Here is a 20213-nt window from a genome sequence, read left to right as displayed (position 1 = left end):
CTAAAACTAGCTGAAACAAGCCAACTACGATTTCCCACACGGCAGCTTCTTGTCATTGTTGATAGCTATCTGACAGTTCAGAATAACAATGGATAGTTTCAGACTCCATCGAAGCTCTCACATCATTTTCATGACATTGTCAGCCAACCTGTCTATTGGGTATATAGAGATAGGAAGTAAAGGCTACAAGTTATGGTAAATGTTTGGGATACCGGGAAGGGGTACATTTTCTGAACCACAGGTTTTACCCTGATTTTTTTGTTTACCTGAAATACTGGAACCTTTGTTTACCTTGCGTCATATCATTATGGATTCATTAATCAAGCCATCGTTTGGAAACATTTGACTTACTATTGGATTATTTGATCTATCTTGCAACTGGAATTCCGACGGCTTTTCGGAAAAAAAACGCTACAGACACATATTGTTGTCCACCCTGTGTTATGCAGGTGAGTGAGGACCCAAAAGCGATATAACGGAAACAGAGTCTTTTAATGTCCAAACAGGGAAAACATAACTCCTCAATCATTACAGGGGAAGTCCAAACAGGGAAAACACAAATCCTCTAGTTTAACAGGAGAGTCCCCCTTCTAGTTGTTGAGGAGAGTTGCAGGGCTAGCGGCAACAGACTGCAGGTCCCTTTGGGTAGGCGCGGGCCGTAGAGGATAGAGACACCTGCTCACACGTAGTATCTGATGACGAGGCAGAATACAACTGGACGGAACAAAAGCCAAGCAAACAGCAAACAAGAATCCGACAAGGACAGAAGCAGAAACAGAGAGAGAAATAGAGACTTAATCAGAGGGCAAAATAGGGGACAGGTGTGAAAGAGTAAACGAGGTCGTTAGGAGAATGAGGAACAGCTGGGAGCAGGAATGGAACGATAGAGAAAGGAATAGAGAGAGAGAAAGAAACCTAATAAGACCAGCAGGGGGAAACGAAGAGAAGAGAAAGCACAGGGACAAGACATGACAATACAATACATGACACCCTGTTTTTACCTGTGGAGCATTGACCCTAAGGCAGTGAAGAATAAGTGAAAAAGAGATGATTACTCTCTTTCATCCACTTTTCAGTATTTCCTTTCAGAATGAGAAAACAATACAGTTGAAGTCAGAAGTTTACATACTTAGGTTGGAGTCATTAACACTCGTTTATCAACCACTCCACAAATTTCTTGTTAACAAACTGTAGTTTTTGCAAGTTGTATTTTGTGCATGACACAAGTCATTTTTCCAACGACTGTTTACAGACAGATTATTTCACCTATAATTCACTGTATCATAATTCCAGTGGGTCAGAATTTTACATGCACTAAGTTGACCGTGCCTTTAAACAGCTTGGAGCATTCCAGAAAATGATGTCATGGCTTTATAATCTTCTGAAAGGCTAATTGACATCATTTGAGTCGATTGGAGGTGTACCTGTGGACCCGTGGTCCTTCTGTAGCTCATTTGTTAGAGCATGGCGCTTGTAACGCCAGGGTAGTGGGTTGTGGATGTAGAATGTTGCACACATGACTGTAAGTCGCTTTGGATAAAAGCGTCTGCTAAATGGCATATCTTATCTTATCATGTTTTTCAAGGCCTACCTTCAAACTGCCTCTTTGCTTGACATCAGGGGAAAATCAAACTAAATCAGCCAATACCTCAGAAAAAAAAATTGTAGACCTCCACAAGTCTGGTTCATCTTTGGGAGCAATTTCCAAAAGCCTGAAGGTACCACGTTCATCTGTACAAACAATAGTACACAAGTATAAACACCATGGGAACACACTGACATCATACCGCTCAGGAAGGAGACACGTTCTGTCCCCTAGAGATGAACATACTTTGGTGCGAAAAGTGCAAATGAATCCCAGAACAACAGCAAAGGACCCTGTGAAGATGCTGGAGGAAACAGGTACAAAGGGATCTATATCCACAGTAAAACTAATCCTACATCGACATAACCTGAAAGGCCACTCAGCAAGGAAGAAGCCACTGCTCCAAAACCGCCATAAAAAAGCCAGACTACGGTTTGCAACTGCACATGGGGACAAATATATTACTTTTTGGAGAAATGTCCTCTGGTCTGATGAAAGAAAATGGCCATAATGACCATCGTTATGTTTGGAGGAAAAAGGGGGAGGCTTGCAAGCCGAAGAACCCTATCCCAACCGTGAAGCACGGTGGTGGCAGCATCATGTTGTGGGGGTGCTTTGCTTTATGTGGATATATTGAAGCAACATCTCAAGACATCAGTCAGTAAGTTAAAGCTTAGTCGCAAATGGGTCCTCTAAATGGACAATGACCCCAAGCATACTTCCAAAGTTGTGGCAAAATGGTTTAAGGACAACAAAGTCAAGATATTGGAGTGGCCATCACAAAGCCCTGACCTCAGTCCTATAGATAATTTGTGGGCAGAACTGAAAAAGCGTGTGCGAGCAAGGAGGCCTACAAACTTGACTCAGTTACACGAGCTCTGTCAGGAGGAATGGGCCAAAATTCACCCAACTTATTGTGGGAAACTTGTGGAAGGCTACCCAAAACATTTGACCCAAGTTAAACAATTTAATGGCAATGCTACCAAATACTAATTGAGTGTATGTTAATGTCTGACCCATTGATGAAATAAATAAAAGCTGAAATAAATTATTCTCTCTACTATTATTCTTAAAACAAAGTGGTGATCCTAACTGACCTAAGACAGGAAATTTTTACTAGGATAAAATGTCATGAATTGTGAAAAACTGAGTTTAAATGTATTTGGCTAAGGTGTATGTAAACTTCCGACTTCAACTGTACATGCATCTGTCCCCAACCCTTCTCCACTCCACCCACTCTCTTACCACCCCTTCTGCTATCTCTTTCCTGGCCTTACAGCTCCTTCTCTCCATCCTCGCGGGCTTCGGCTCCTTGCTGTCATTTGGCATCACGGTGCCAGGGTCAGTGAACCATTCGCAGCCCTGCGAGGGAGACCGCCAGGGCAGATGTGCCCCCCCCACGCCAGCTGCCAGCACCGCTCCATTCACAGACACACCCTTCACAGTGTGTGTGTGTGTGTGTGTGTGTGTGTGTGTGTGTGTGTGTGTGTGTGTGTGTGTGTGTGTGTGTGTGTGTGTGTGTGTGTGTGTGTGTGTGTGTGTGTGTGTGTGTGTGTGTGTGTGTGTGTGTGTGTGTGTGTGTGTGTGTGTGTGTGTGTGTGTGTGTGTGTGTGTGTTAAATGAACACTTCAACCGAAGAACCCTATTTCTCAGTTTGGAAAATGTTGGTGATATGGTATATTTCTAGTTGTGTAGTGGACAAGAAACCTGGATAAGAGGAATGCATATGTGAGAATTGTGATCATCGACTACAGCTTTCAACGCCATAGTGGCCTCTAAGTTCATCACTAAGCTCAGGGCCTTGAGTCCTAGATTTCCAGACGGGCCGACCCCAGGTGGTGAGGGTAGGCAACAACACCTCCACCTTCGCTGACCCTCAACATGTGGGCCCCTCAAGAATGTGTTCTCAGCCCTCTCCTATACTCCCTGTTCACCCATGACTGTGTGGCCATGCAAGACTCTAACTCAGTCATCAAGTTTGCTGATGACACAACGGTGGTAGGCCTGATTATCAACAATGACGAGAAAGCCTACAGGGAGGAGGTTAGAGCTCTTCTCTGTCCTGCCACCCCAATGGTGGAACCAGCTTGCCCCTGAAGCTAGGAGAGCAGAGTCCTTGCCCATCGTACGAAAACATATGAAATCCTACCTCTTCAAACAGTTTCTTAAATAATCCTCCTAAGCACTTGCACTTATAGAGTCTTCTGATGACAGTGATTGGGAAGAAAGAGTTGTTTTCACAGAAGAATTTGACCGAGTTTTGAAATTAGTTTAATGCCCGGTGGAAGCAGAGAGATGATGAAGAGAGTCAAAAAGAGAACACAGAAGGCTCTTTTATAAAACACTTATAAAACACTTGTCTCCACATCTCCAAACTAAGGGCATCCATGACAGAGAGGGAGAAGCGTTCATACATGTAAGAGTAGCTACATTTTCAGATATTATAAGTTAACGATTTTGTCAGAAAGTTAATTTTATTGCAAGTTATATCTTACTGTTAACTAGCTAAGTAATGTTAGCTGGCTGGCTCGCTAGCTAACGTTACTTGTATGATCTGTGTAGTAATATTATTACTATCTCAAAAATCAATTTGCATTGCTAATTTAGCCTAATGTTAGCTAGCTAGCTAAAATTGAACCTAGTTGGTTAGCTTTAGCTACTGTACCTGCAGATTCAAGCATGGTAGTATTGCCGCTTTCAAAACAACTGGGAACTCGGAAAATACAAGGTCAAATCATGATGTCAGTGATCTTCAGGTTGGAAAGTCTGAGTTCAAGAAAGAAGCCTGAGTTCCTGACTGGGAAGTTGTTGGATGACCTTTCAAATACATTTTCCCAGTAGGAGCTTGTTTTTTTCCAAGTTCCCAGTTGTTTTGAACGCACTGAAGTCAGAGATTCCCCAGTTCCGAGTTCCCAGTTGTTTTGAACGCGGCATTAGAGTTGGGATTATGGTTCATTGTTTAGCTAGCTACATGTCTACACAAAAGACTCCATTACGCAAGTAACCATTTCACTGTACCGTTTACACCTTCTGTATCCTGTGCATGTGACAAAGAAACTTTGATTTCATATTGTGTGTGTTTACCAGAGACAGTAATATGAAGAACAACATGACCTGCACTAAAATCACATTAAGATATAGGCCAAGGACTAGATAAAGTGTATTTTTATTAGTACTTTTTGCTACTACTTTCACCACTTTTAGTCTTGAACTCATTGGTCGTTTACTACTCCACCTTATTCACTCTGTTTTACACATGCCCTAACGTGAATTCTTAAATAGATGGGTGAGGCTGAGGCTTAAGAGGGTGTGAATGATGCTGAATGGGTGTAGACAAAGAAGAGCTCTCCAGTAGGTGTTCCAAAACATTCATGGGCCATTTTCTCAAAAGTGGTGTTACACGTTTATCAACTTTCAAAGCAGAATTACTTCCCCATTGTTCCTCAAATGCAGTATATTTACCATTTTCTAGCTCTGAGCCTCTACTTTTATCCAATGTAAAAACACCATTTCAAATGTTGTTACATAGAACCAAATCCAGGTGGTGGGTCACATATGGCCCTCCAAAGGGTGGTGTGGTCAGCTCGACGCATCACTGGTGACACACTGCTTACCCTCCAGGACATTAACAGCACTCTGTGTCAAAGAAAGGCCAAGAAAATCTTTAAGGACCTCAGTCACCCGTGCTATGGACTGTTAACTCAGCTACCGTCCGGTAGACAGAGACAGTAAAGATGGGCCAGAGCAGGACTCACGCACACACACACACACACACACACACACACACACACACACACACACACACACACACACACACACACACACACACACACACACACACACACACACACACACACACACACACACACACACACACACACACACACACACACACACACACAGAGCCAATGCTGCTGTCTCATGTCATAGAGACATTAAACCACTGGACACTTCCTGTTTCACACTGTATATTTAAATACTGTATTCTTTATAGTAGTTACACTGTCTATACACACCGCATATTTCTTTATACACTGGATTCTTGACATAGCTTCACCCTAATATATATACTGCTGTGCATATCATTCTTAGTATATTTACTGTAATCTGTTGTATATAGATTGCATTTGTATTACTGTTACAGTACTATTTGGTTGCTAATTGGATCAGTTCTGACATTTCTTTATTTGATTATAATTCTATATTGTTTGGGTGGGGTGGGGGGGGGGGGGTATTTGCATACGCTATACCATCTGCTAAACTTTGTACGCGACCAATAAACTTTGATTTAAATTAGTGGATATGAATCATGCAAAGTCTTGATACAGTATTACATGCAGACTATAAAAAGAGAACAGGTACAATACATTTCCATGTCAGTTGACAACTCTGGGCATTACAATGAACTTATAAAATACAAAATAAGTAATGATCTGAAAATGCACATACAGTTTATGGTTCTTGAAACGGTTCAAATATGCACCGGAGGTAATGAATGTTATGCAATAATTCAGTACAACGGAAAACATCCTATGACAGTTATCACACTGAGAGAGAGAGCTTAACAGAAAAATCCACAAAAAATATATATGATTTTTTCTTTGTCCACTGTTAATACAGTTCAGCAGTCATGTTTTCAAGATATTGGACTTTCAAGAAGCAGTGTCACTTGCCACAGTATCATTTTTTGATGCAAAATGCATCAAATGCACAGTAGCTCTGCCACTTTTCAACGCAGATGATTGAGACGAAGGCAATGCAAACAAAACACGGATACCTATAGCTTCAACAGACAGATTTGGAAGGGGAGTTTTTTTATTATGTTGTCATAATATAATATAATATAATAATATAGGGGTGGCATTTCAGGCCTGGCTTACTGTTAGGGACCACTGTAGCAAGTGTTGACGTTAGTATTTGCCTGTTCCAGGTGCCCAGGTTCCCTGAGCTATTGAGGGTAAGCACTCGAGAAAGCAATAGTTCATGGGCATAAGGTAGGCTAGCGGTTAAGAGTGTTGGGCCAGTGCTGAGCCAGTAACCGAAAGGTTGCTGGTTTGAATCCCCGAGTTGACTAGGTGAAAAATCTGCCGATGTGCCTGTGAGCAAGGCACTTAACCCTAATTGCTCCTGTAAGTCGCTCTGAATAAGAGCATCTGCTCAAATGTAAATGTCAATGGACTCTAGGGGGTTAATACACGTGGCACACCCTCATTTTCAAAGGCTGTTGACATCAGAAAGTGTGAGTGCATGCGTGCCTGTGTGTGTTTGAAAGAGAGGATTTGCAGCGGGAGAGCATGTTATTAAAAGTGTATGTGTGGTCTTTTGAATCTATTTTGCCTCAGCTTGCTGACAGGGCTGCCAATACCACTTTGTCCTTAGATTTGTCACTGGGGTAGTCCATCCAGGAAACAACGTTACCTAATTTTACGGACACATGAGTCTCACTCTCACGTGATAGGGCAGGGTTCCCCAACTAGGTGATTTTATTTGGTGCACCAAGTTTTCAGAGCCAAAAAAAAAAGAAGGATTTTCATTGTTGGACAGAAAAGGCTGTAAGGAAATCAGGAAACCAGGAAATCAGATCCAAGTGATTTTAATTGAAGAAATCTGTTCCCAAGTATTCCCACTCATAATAGAGAGCCATGTGATCGTATCCAAATGCAAGCAAGGTTTGAAATGATTATGTTTTAGTGAAACATTATATCTGTTGGGGCTTCTTGCAGTCAATTTGCAGTCTACAAATGATTTGTAATTATGTTCCGGTCCCTTGACCATCCGCTCAATAAAATATTGTCTCGCTACTGAATCTAGTTGATGATCCCCGTGATAAGTATCCATTTCTCTCCCACAAAAATACTCACCCAATGAGCAAAGACCAGGGGCTGTTCTAATCAAGCGTTTCAGAGTAGGAATGCTGGTCTAGGATCAATGTAGCCTTTTAGATCACAATTAATATAACTAGATGGATAGGGGGAACTGATCCTAGCACTCCTACTCTGAGAAGCTTGATACATATACAGTAGCCCCCGAGCAAAGATGATTATGGGCTTTTTCAGGTCACCTGAAGGTGTGTGTCTGCACAAATCTAAGCAAACTCGCAGAGCAGTCTGGAGGAAATGATTAGTACCCTGCAGTCAATTGACCAAATGGCCCTCTAGTGGCCTCATGGGTGGAAAGTTATTAATATTTTTCATAATTAATAAACATTATTTCAAAAACACACTGAAAATCCGGGGTTTCTATGTCAAAATCTTATGTGATGTATATTAAGTGTAATATTTGGACGTAAACTTGAATACATTTCAATTCTACCTGACATGGTACAGGTGTATTCTTTATTTAAGCCCATAACCATGTGTGTGAGGTGTATATTTTTGTCTCAAAGTAGATTTGTTTAAGACTACCAAGAAACACTCTTGTCTAAGCCTGATTTAGACCACTGCAGTAAAATGCTTAAAGAGCACACACACATTCACTCTCACAGACACACAGACAAACCAGCTGCCACTGAGAATAAGCTCATTTACATTTTTACATTTAAGTCATTTAGCAGACGCTCTTATCCAGAGCGACTTACAAATTGGTGCATTCACCTTATGACATCCAGTGGAACAGTCACTTTACAATAGTGCATCTAAATCTTAAGGGGGGGGGGGGTGAGTCTTGGGAACGAGTGAGTCTTGGGAACGAGGGGAGAGATGTCCACTGTCCAGTCAAGTGGGAAGCTTACGGCGGAAGGGCAGGCTCAGGTGTGGGAAGCGGAACAAGAGTCAGGCGCCAGAGGAAGGCAGGAGCCTGGGAATGAATGAGTATATCTGCTGCTCTTCCCCAGGACTGAGGAACCTACTGGATGGAGCCCCTTCCCTGGGATCCATCTCATTCCTTAGGAATACGTCTAGGATCAGCTCTACCCTTATATCAACCCTAACCATTAGGGGGTAATGCAAAGCTGATCAGATTAGCATCTATATAGGCTTCTTCATCCTATGTCTCCTATTGACTCCTGGACAAAGTTGCCACAGATAATGATAAGAAGAGCAGTTGAACATTTTCACGCCTAATGGTTAAGGTAAGGTTTTGGGCAGGTGAGCTGATCCTAGGTCTGTGTGGAAGGTTAACTTTTACCTGGAGGGTAAAGAGCCATTCTGGAAGTGAGATGCACGACTATGACAAACCGCCTGACTTCAAAAGGAGAGATTCAGTGTTTTCAAAATATGTGGAGGTCTTTAACTACAAGAATCTCTGTACTATAACACACTTAGCCAACACACACCCTCATACGCACGCACACACACACAGATTTACATTGTGAAAGATATTACCTGGGCAATGCCTTTGGCAATGGAGCCAAGACATTAAACCGGTGTCTAAAAATATCCAATGCAATTTGCTACAGTTACATAAAACTCTACTGATGATGATCCAAGAAGGCAGGGGTGGCTTACCACAATCATTATCGTAATCATTACTGCAAAGGGTCATGTGACGCAATGCATTGTGAGAGTTTATAATTTATGGCTTCATAATCAGTCCAATAGGCACATCAAAACCTATTGATTAGTGCACACCGTAGCAAACCGTAACAAAACATTTTGCAACAGAAATCATTTTGCAACTAAAACTAGAGTTTCTCGTTCCGGTAGGTCCCTCTCCATTTCGCCCCGTTTGCTTGCGTTTTGGGTCCTAGTGAATATACCCCTGTACTAGACATCACTGTTTGTCAATTGCCTCACTAAGCAGTGAACATGTTCTCTGCTTGCTGATTGGTTGAGATGGTCAGTGAGTACACTACCGGTCAAAAGTTTTAGAACACCTACACACTCAAGGGTTTTTGTTTATTTTTACTATTTTCTACATTGTAGAATTATAGTGAATACATCAAAACTATGAAATAACACATATGGAATCATGTAGTAACCAAAAAAGTATTAAACCAATATATTTTATATTTGAAAATATTCAAATCGCCAGCCTTTTCCTTGATGACAGCTTTGCACACTCTTGGCATTCTCTCAACCAGCTTCATGGGTTATTCACCTAGAATGCATTTTAATTAACAGGTGTGCCTTCTTAAAAGTTTATTTGTGGAATTTCTTTCCTTCTTAATGTGTATGAGCCAACCAGTTGTGTTGTGACTAGATAGGGGTGGTATACAGAAGATAGCCTATTTGGTAAAAGACCAAGTCCATATTATGACAAGAACAGCTCAAATAAGTGAAGAGAAACGACAGTCCATCATTACTTTAAGACACGAAGGTCAGTAAATATGGGAAATTTCAAGAACTTTGAAAGTTTCTCCACATCTCAACATCAACTGTTTATAGGGAACTGTGTGAATCAGGCCTTCATGGTCGAATTGCTGGAAGACAAAAACACTACTAGATCTTTGATCTGGAGTCCAAATTGGAGATTTTTGGTTCCAACCGCCGTGTCTTTGTGAGACACAGTGTGGATGAACGGATGATCTCTGCATGTATATTTCCCACTGTAAAGCATGGAGGAGGTGCTGTTATGGTGTGGGTGTGCTTTGGTAGTGACACTGTCTGTGATTTATTTAGAACTCAAGGCACACGTAACCAGCATGGCTACCACAGCATTCTGTACCGATACGCCATCCCATCCGGTTTGAGCTTAGTGGGACTATCATTTGTTTTTCAACAGGACAATGGCCCAACACACACCTCCAGGCTGTGTAAGGGCTATTTTACCAAGAAAGAGAGTGATGGAGTGCTGCATCAGATGACCTGGCCTCCACAATCCCCAGACCTCAACCAAATTGAGATGGTTTAAGATGAGACGAACTGCAGAGTGAAGAAAAAGCCGCCAAGAAGTGTTCAGCATATGTGGGAACTCCTTCAAGACAGTTGGAAAAGCATTCCAGGTGAAGGTGGTTGAGAGAATACTAATAGTGTGCAAAGCTGTCATCAAGGCTAAGGCTGGCTATTTGAAGAATATCAAATATAAAATAGATTTACATTTGTTTAACACTTTTTTTGGTTACTACATGACTCCATATGGGTTATTTCATAGTGTTGAGGTCTTCAATGTAGAAAATAGTAAAAAATAAATAAAAACCCTTGAATGAGTAGGTGTTCAAAGGTTTTAACCGGTAATGTATGTTCACATGCACACTAATAGCTACATATTAAACTGCTTATGGCAGTAGGCCGAGTATGGTATTAATCATGTAAACACTTTACTGTGCTTATCTTAATCGGTCATAATCTAAGTAAGCATACGCCGATTAAAACACCCGGTTTTCTGAGCAATCTTTCAAATTATTAGGACACATTAATGCCTTAGTGTGAGTTCCAGTAGTGTATTTGATCTGCACATGTGCCAACACCAGCAGGGCAAGCCTCAATCTTATCTGCAAATGAAGTGAGTTAGTAAAAACTGAAAGTATGCTAATTGTTTTCACATACAAACTTTATATGTCCGGACTCAGAATCCAATAGGCTTCCCAAAAATAACATGGTCGCTGTGGTAGAACGTTTATTTTGATTGACGATTTTCTGCATTTATGAAAGTCCCATCATGGGACTTTCCATCGGAAAAGTAAACAGGTTTATTTAGGGAAATCGTTCTTCTTGCAAAGCATGTAAACTATTATATTAATCTGACTATTCACAATAATTGCATTACTGTGTGCATGTGAACGTACCCAGTATGGCTGACTGAGCGACACAGGGAGATGATTTCAGTTAATTAATGGCTTGTCACAGAAACAGAATTTGGGATATGACGTAAATAAGAAATAAGCTACCGCGAAAACGCCTCTTTTTGCTGTCGGTGAGTCAGCAATTTGAAGAATAAATGGCCTTTTATTTTACTTCAAATACTTGTTCTTAGGATTTTTACTTGCAGTGAGCCAACCTACACATTTATTTAGCATATTTATCTATCTCAAAGATAAGTTATATATTGTTTTCTCTTGTTTTTTTTACCTAGTGTTTCTAGGGTGCAGTTGTCTTTGGTCTAATTTAAAGTGACCGAGACTCGAGTGCTCTTTCCCAAAGAAGCAAGGTCAAGGTATGCACACACACACACACACACACACACACACACACACACACACACACACACACACACACACACACACACACACACACACACACACACACACACACACACACACACACACACACACACACACACACACACACACACACACACACACACACACACACACACACACACACACACACACACACACACACACACACACACACACACACACAGACTTATGCTTATACACAGTCACACACATATTTGAGGAGCACCAAGATAGATGCAAGTTAGACCACTGAAATGTGTGTATGTGTGTGTGTCCAGTACCTGTGTGTGTGTGCGTGGCATTGGAGGCCTTGGCGAGATTGAACTGGCGAAGCCTTCTTTGGTGAGTCTTGCCGTTGTAGTGGATCTGGGCCTGGGCCAATGAATTAAGCTGGATGTTACACACCTTGGAAAAGAAAGATGGTTTTACACATAGACATACATTATATTTACGCTGTACTTTTAATACTATTAGAATGATATGTGATATTTAATTCTGTGTTTTTTATCCACCTTGACACAGAGACTGGACAAAAAAACAACATTACAAAAGAATGTAGGTCAAGTCCGTTCACTATGGTGCTCCCAGCAGGTAGGCTACTGCATGGCTCCTCGCTGTCACACGCACACACACACACAGTCTTGTACAGCTAACCATGTGGGCACACACAATTCAGTCCCATTCAAAATCCTATTTTCCCTAACCTCTAACCCGTACTCTTACCCTAACCTTAACCCAAAAACCTAACCTTAACCCTAAAACTAACCCTAAACGTAATTCTAACCCTAACACAAATTCTAATCTTAACCCTAAACCCCTAGAAATAGCATTTGACCTTGTGGGGACTAAACCGAACCAAATGTAGTATGAATCAATCAGAAACTCGATTCAAGCGCTTCGAACCGCCGGTCGCTAATGTTTTTTCTCATAGAATTTTATTTCCCTCTGCTGAAAATAGCTCTATGTTTTTGTGACTGAATTGATGCGTCCTCTCCTTCAGTAGCTGTCGAACTAAGCATGCAAATGTGTAAATGCATATGACAGTCATTGATGTCCAAGGCAGATAACAACTGTGCTTACAGGAAGCAGCTGCTCGCGCCAAAAAGAGCCTTTCCCTGACCTAATATTCAAACATCATTAGGGCCGATTTCAAGTTTTCATAACAATCGGAAATCGGTGTTTTTGGACACAGATTTGGCCGATTATTTTTATTTTTATTTTTATTTAATCCTTATTTAACTAGGCAAGTCAGTTAAGAACACAGTTAAGAACACACAATGACAGCCTAGGAATGGTGGGTTAACTGCCTTGTTCAGGGGCAGAACGACAGATTTTTACCTTGTCAGCTCAGGGGATTCAATCTTGCAAGCTTACAGTTAACTAGTCCAATGCTAACCACCTGCCTCTCATTGCACTCCACGAGGAGCCTGCCTGTTACGCGAATGCAGTATGCCAAGGTAAGTTGCTAGCTAGCATTAAATTTATATTACAAAAAACAATCAATCAATCATAATCACTAGTTAACTACACATGGTTGACGATATTACTAGTTTATCTAGCGTGTCCTGCGTTGCATATAATCGATGTGGTGTGTGTCACGCCTTGGTCATTGTATTTTGTGTTTTTGGTATATGTTTGGGTAGGCCAGGGTGTGACATGGGTTTATATGTTGGGTTTCGTATTGGGGTTTGTATTAATTGGGATTGTGTATGATTAGGGGTGTGTCTAGTTAGGCTTGGCTGCCTGAGGCGATTCTCAATTGGAGTCAGGTGATTGTCGTTGTCTCTGATTGGGAACCGTATTTAGGTAGCCTGAGTTCGCGTTGTATTTTGTGGGTGTTTGTACCTGTCTCTGTGTAGTAGTCACCAGATAGGCTGTAATTAGTTTCACGTTTCGTTTGTTGTTTTCGTAATTCAGTTATTTCATGTACCTTTTCATTCATTAAAGTCATGAGTAACCTACACGCTGCATTTCGGTCTGACTCTCTTCTTACAACAGACGAACGTCGTTACAGTGTGTATTCGCGAAAAAACAAGAAAATGCCTTTCTTAAAATCAATACACAGAAGTATATATTTTTAAACCTGCATATTTAGCTAAAAGAAATCCAGGTTAGCAGGCAATATTAACCAGGTGAAATTGTGTCACTTCTCTTGTGTTCATTGCACGCAGAGTCAGGGTATATGCAACAGTTTGGGCCGCCTAATTTGCCAGAATTTTACGTAATTATGACATAACATGGAAGGTTGTGCAATGAAACAGGAATATTTAGACTTATAGATGCCACCCGTTAGATAAAATACGGAATGATTCCGTATTTCACTGAAAGAATAAACGTCTTGTTTTCGAGATGATAGTTTCCGGATTCGACCATATTAATGACCTAAGTCTCGTATTTCTGTGTGTTATTATGTTATAACTAAGTCTATGATTTGATAGAGCAGTCTGACTGAGCAATGGTAGGCACCAGCAGGCTCGTAAGCATTCATTCAAACAGCACTTTCCTGCGTTTTGCCAGCAGCTCTGCTGTTTCTGACTTCAAGCCTATCAACTCCCGTGATTAGGCTGGTGTAACCGATGTGAAATGGCTAGCTAGTTAGCGGGGTGCGTGCTAATAGCGTTTCAAATGTCACTTGCTCTGAGACTTGGAGTAGTTATTCCCCATTGTGGAGCGATGGATAACGCTGCTTCGAGGGTGGCTGTTGTCGATGTGTTCCTGGTTCGAGCCCAGGTAGGGGTGAGGAGAGGGACAGAAGCTATACTGTTACACTGGCAATACTAAAGTGCCTATAAGAACATCCAATAGTCAAAGATATATGAAATACAAATGGTATAGAGAGAAATAGTCCTATAATTCCTATAATAACTACAACCTAAAACCTCTTACCTTGGAATATTGAAGACTAATATTGTTAAAAGGAACCACCAGCTTTCATATGTTCTCATGTTCTGAGCAAGGAACTTAAACGTTAGCTTTCTTACATGGCACATATTGCACTTTTACTTTCTTCTCCAACACTTTGTTTTTGCATTATTTATACCAAATTGAACATGTTTCATTATTTATTTGAGGCTAAATTGATTTTATTGATGTATTATATTAAGTTAAAATAAGTGTTCATTCAGTTCTGTTGTAATTGTCATTATTTACAAATACATTTTAAAAATCGTCCGATTAATCGGAATCGTCCTTTTTTGGTCCTTCAATAATCGGTATCGGTATCGGCGTTGAAAGATCATAATCGGTTGACCTCTATTAGAGACATATTTTTTGCATTGAATTTTGTATATTTATTCTGCATCTACCAATACCAACCATTAGCCTGTGCGATTGATGAGGGCTGAACTACAACTGTGTTTGTGAGACAAGGGCAGATCCCGAACTATAAACTATAATGACCATACCATGAAAAGCTGAGACTCTCATGAACATGCACATCTGTTTTGTTCTATGAAGCTCACAGACCACACAAGAGTTGTTAAAAGGTAAGGGTTCTACATAGAATATCAGAGACAATAATTGCACATAATACTGTAATAAACTCACATAGTTGCTGTCAAAAACACCAAACTCCACACAATTATAACTGACTAGTTGGATATTCATTTCCCACTGAGAAAACAATTTCTGTGTTTACAGCATTCTTATGAATTAATTTTTAATCAAGTTCTTGCTTGGCAGTCCTTATTATTTTTGTTGTCAATAAATCTCATGAATGCAACTGTTTACGTCAAATAGTTTTGTGTTCTACATGTAGCCCTGGTTGTCCTGAAAAGAAAATGGTAAAATACTTCAATGTGAGGCTAAATATGAGGGCAGAGCGAGTAGATCAATTAAAGTAGTGAATTTCATCCCAGGGAATGCCTGGGTATGAAAAAGTTTCACATGAACAGGTTAAAGTTGTAATTTCATAACAAGGACGGCAATCATTTTTGCCCGCCGCACTGTAGGCCTACGGTTGGAGCAGGAGAAGAGCAGCTCCAAACGGTCAAAATCATTTACTTTTGAGACGGGGGTGAAATCCCAAATGCCGTTATATTAACTGGTTATGCCATTGCTAATTTCTAAAGATAAATATTGATACATTACTAGCTCAAAACACTCTGCTAAAATGACAGGTTAATCAGTGGGTGATTGGAATTTCAGATAAAAAGTGGGGGGGTGGACAAAATGCATAAATTGCCCCCTCTAATCTGATAGTGGTAGATGCTGTCTGCCCTATGGCTTAGTTCAGGTGGCTACACACAGCATACAGGTGTGTGTAGCCACTAGTATACAGTGCCTTCAGAAAGTATTCACACCCCTTTTCCACATTTGTTGTGTTACAGCCTCAATTTATACTGAAATAAAATTAAGATGTTGTGTCACTGGCCTACACACAATACCCATCATGTCAAAGTGGAATTATGCGTTTAGAAAGTTTAACAAATGAATAAATAATGAAAAGCTGAAATGTCTTGAGTCAATAAGTATTCAACCACTTTGTTATGGCAAGCCTAAATAAGCTCAGGAGTAAACATTTGTTTAACAAGTCACATAATAAGTTGCATGGATTCTGTGTGCAATAATGGTGTTTTACATTATTTTTGAATGACTACATCATCTCTGTACCCCACAAATACAATTATATGTAAGGTCCCACAGTTGAACAGTGAATATCAAATACAGATTCAACCCCAACTACCAGGGAGATTCTCCAATGCTTCGCAAAGAAGAGCACATATTGGTAGATGGGTAAAAAAAGCAGACACTGAATATCCCTTTGAGCATGGTGAAGTTATTAATTACACTTGATGATGTATCAATAAACCCAGTTGTCACTACAAAGATACAGGCGTCCTTCCTAACTCAGTTGCCAGCGAGGAAGGAAACCGCTCAGGAATTTCACCATGAGGTCAATGGTGACTTTAAAACAGTTACAGAGTTTAATGGCTGTGATAGGAGAAAATTGAGAATGGATCAACAACGTTGTAGTTACTCTACAATATTAATCTAAATGACAGAGTGAAAAGAAGGAAGCCTGTACAGAATAAAAATATTCAACAACATGCATCCTGTTTGCAACTAGTCACAAAAGTAAAACTGCAAAAATGTGGCAAAGAAATGAACTTAGTCTTGAATACTAAGCGTTATGTTTGGGGCAAATCCAACACAACACATTACTGAGTACCACTCTTCATATTTTCAAGCATTGTGGTGTGGTGGCTGCATCATGTTATGGGTATGCTTGTCATCGGCATGGACTAAGGAGTTTTTAGGGTTAAATGAAATATATATGTATCGTGTGTAGATGTGTGAGAATTTATATTTATTTAATCCATTTTGAAGTCAGGCTGTAACACAGCCAAATGTGAATTAAGTCAAGGAGTATGAATACTTTCTGAAGGCCCAGCTCCTGAGCTCAATCAGTATCAGATTTGAATTTAAAATAGAAAATGAACATGTTCCTGCAAAAAAATGTTAGCACATCAAATCAAATAGAATCGTATTGAATCGTTCCACTAATCATACAAAATCGCACCGAATCGTTTTAAACTAAAAGTATCATTCCTGTATCATATTGGAGCCCATGTATCCCTAACACATACAGACACACACAGGCGCGCACACAACCGCACACAGGCGCGCACACACACAAAGGTGCGCACGCAGACACACACACAGAGCCGGACATGTACTTATTTTTCCTATGGATATCACACACCTCACACAGAGTCACACTGCTCGGTCTCCTCTCCCGCTTAGGCCTCCGCCCAGGGGCGGCTCGCTCCTTTTCTTCCTCCTCCTCCTCTTCCTTGGCCTTCGGCAGGAGGACATTCTCCAGTAGCCCGGGGCTCCTGGGCCTCTTCATCCCTGGGAGAGTCCAACCAAAGGTAAATAAATTATGATCAGTTAAGGCTGAAACACAACAACGATTTTAGCATCAACCAGATTAAGATTCCTTTATTGCAGCAATACTGATAAGTGTTACAGTTGGACAATGGATAAAGACACTTCAAACGTTTACATTTGTTCAAATCCATCAGATATTGACTGAATTATAGCGCATAAAACATTGCCCTGGCATGGACAACATAATGAATGGAGTTCAGGCATTTTGGAGAGAATTCAGGGATGATTTTATTTCAAATCTCAATTTAATAATGCACAAATGTATACATTCTTACAATATCAGGTACTTGTTTAATATTTTGTTGATAAAATAAAGAAAAGTATATGTGCCTTATATGCATATACACAAATTCTTACAAAATGCTATACTGCCCCATGCAAGGAATAATAACGCATATGTGCAACAACTAAATGGCTCTTAAAATGTGTTTACATTCGATGGAGTTTTATATAGATTGAAGTGGTGGGGGAGAGTAGGGTGCACGATGGTAATAGAACTCAAAGGAGGGCCACACAATGCTTCTGAAGCCTTACTGTGAATATATCCAGAACAACCACAAGGGGGCAGAAGTGCACAGTTCATCTTTATGGCGGGAAAGTGGAAGAGGAAATCTCACAACCTCTCCATTACTTCTCAACAATCTCCATCTCCAGCCCTGGAGAGCACCTGGATGTGCAGTCTTGTGTTCCATCCCAGCACAATTTAAAAAACATTACAATTCATTTCACAACAGATTTCATAACAGATAAAGTGTGTGCCCAGCACAATTTAAAAAACATTACAATTCATTTCACAACAGATTTCATAACAGATAAAGTGTGTGCCCTTAGGCCGCTACTATCCTACCACATATCTACAACACAAAATCCATGTGTGTGTATAGTAAGTATGTTATTGTGTGTGTGTGTGTGTGCATGTGTCTGTCCCCTGTGTGTGTGTCTCTTCAAAGTCCCCGCTGTCCATAAGGTGTATTTTTACCTGTTTTTTAAATCAGATTTTACTGCTTGCGTGAGTTACTTGATGTAGAATAGAGTTTCTTGTAGTCATGGCTCTATGTAGTACTGTGCGCCTCTCATAATCTGTTCTGGACTTGGACTGTGAAGAGACCTCTGGTGGCATGTCTTGCGGGGTATGCATGGATGTCTGACCTGTGTGCTAGTAGTTCACCCTGTCAATACCTCTCACAAATACAAGTAGTGATGAAATCAATCTCTCCCTCTACATTGAGCCAGGAGAAATTGACATGCATATTATGAATATTAGCTATCCTTGTACATTTAAGGGCCAGCTGCGCCGCCCTGTTCTGGGCCAATTGTAATCCCTCTTTGTGGCACCTGACCACATGACTGGACAGTAGTCCTGGTGCGACAATTCCAGGGCCTGAAGGACCTGCCTTGATGATAGCGTTGTTAAGAAGGCAGAGCAGCGCTTTATTATGGACAGACTCCCCATCTTAGCTACTGTTGCAACAATATGTTTTGACCATGACAGTTGGTGCGATGTTGGTTTGAGATATGGTGATCAGAGTATACGCAGATGACTCTGCGACATTTGTACCAAGCTTGATTTAATTTCATAACATACGCTCCACATCTTTGCTGTCTGTCAATCTTGTGTAATCAGGGGGCTATAACAGGTGTTACTTAACGTGTGTGCTATCAACGGAAAGCTATTCCTGGTTTGTTCGTCTGAGGAATAATCTTTAGTATCTGATCTATTAGAAATAAGCCGAAAGATGATTATTATCTTGCAGTGTCTCGACTCGGTAGTCGGTACTGTAATGCTGCAATGTTGGTTTAAGATAAGTTGATCATAGATAGTACATGTGCGATTAAAGATTTTGAAGGGGCTTGTAAGCTAGTTTGAACATTTAATGTGGTCAAAAAGAACTCTGTTAATTCACATAGCCTTAATGTACCTAATGTACTACAGCACTAATTATTGTGGAACTAAAAAGAGGTGGGATGGATGATATTCAACTCTGTTTTAAAAATCACAGGAAGAGCAGCTGATGCCTTGGCAGGAACTAATGGGGTTCCATAATAAATACAAATACTAATATTTTGCTTTGTGCTTTTCAAACGATAATAGCGCCATAACTAACATGATAATGATTTAGTTGTTGTCACCTATACTCCCTCTCCCGCACACATGTCACCATCGTCTCGCGCACCTGCGCCTCATGACGCTCACCTGGACTCCATCACCTCCTTGATTATCTTCCCTATATCTGTCACCCCCCTTGGTTCTTTCCTCAGGTGTTATTGACTCTGTTTTCATGTCGGTATATTGTTTGTGTTTCGTGTTCATTGTTTGTTTATTTTATTTATTAAAGCACTCACTCCCTGAACTTGCTTCCCGACTCTCAGCGCACTCGTTACAGTTGTGGAGGTTGTACTTGAAGCTCAGCTAAAATTCACTGTACTCATGAAATGAGTGAAGGAATATTATGAAAGAAGCTAAGTCATGGAATGAAAATGAATGATAAAGAGAGGCTTTTCAAGGCTGTGTGACAACTAGGGTAGCCTAGATGTTTTTATTAGGTTGCCGTGCTGGCACTGAATGAACACTTACTGTATGAATACGCTGAATAGCAAGTTATGCAAGTGTTAGATTCTTTTCCAGGACGGGGCACAAAGGCCCCCAAATCAGCATCTAGGACTTTAACCAAAATGTTC

General features: G+C 40.6%; 1 protein-coding gene across 1 annotated transcript in view; it reads right to left on the bottom strand.

Moving 5' to 3' along the window:
* Positions 1–20213, bottom strand: part of LOC124048431 (zinc finger protein 385C-like) — a 166024-nt gene that overhangs the window by 78280 nt on the left and 67531 nt on the right. The window contains exons 2-3 of the mRNA XM_046369213.1: positions 17347–17495; positions 11924–12047 (exon numbers count right to left, since the gene is read on the bottom strand). Coding sequence (XP_046225169.1) covers positions 11924–12047; positions 17347–17495 — 273 coding nt within the window. The remainder of the gene's footprint in view (positions 1–11923; positions 12048–17346; positions 17496–20213) is intronic.

The sequence above is a fragment of the Oncorhynchus gorbuscha genome, linkage group LG11, assembly GCF_021184085.1.
Source record: "Oncorhynchus gorbuscha isolate QuinsamMale2020 ecotype Even-year linkage group LG11, OgorEven_v1.0, whole genome shotgun sequence".
NCBI classification, from domain to species: Eukaryota; Metazoa; Chordata; class Actinopteri; order Salmoniformes; family Salmonidae; genus Oncorhynchus; species Oncorhynchus gorbuscha.
This window is presented reverse-complemented; position numbering and strand designations above follow the sequence as displayed.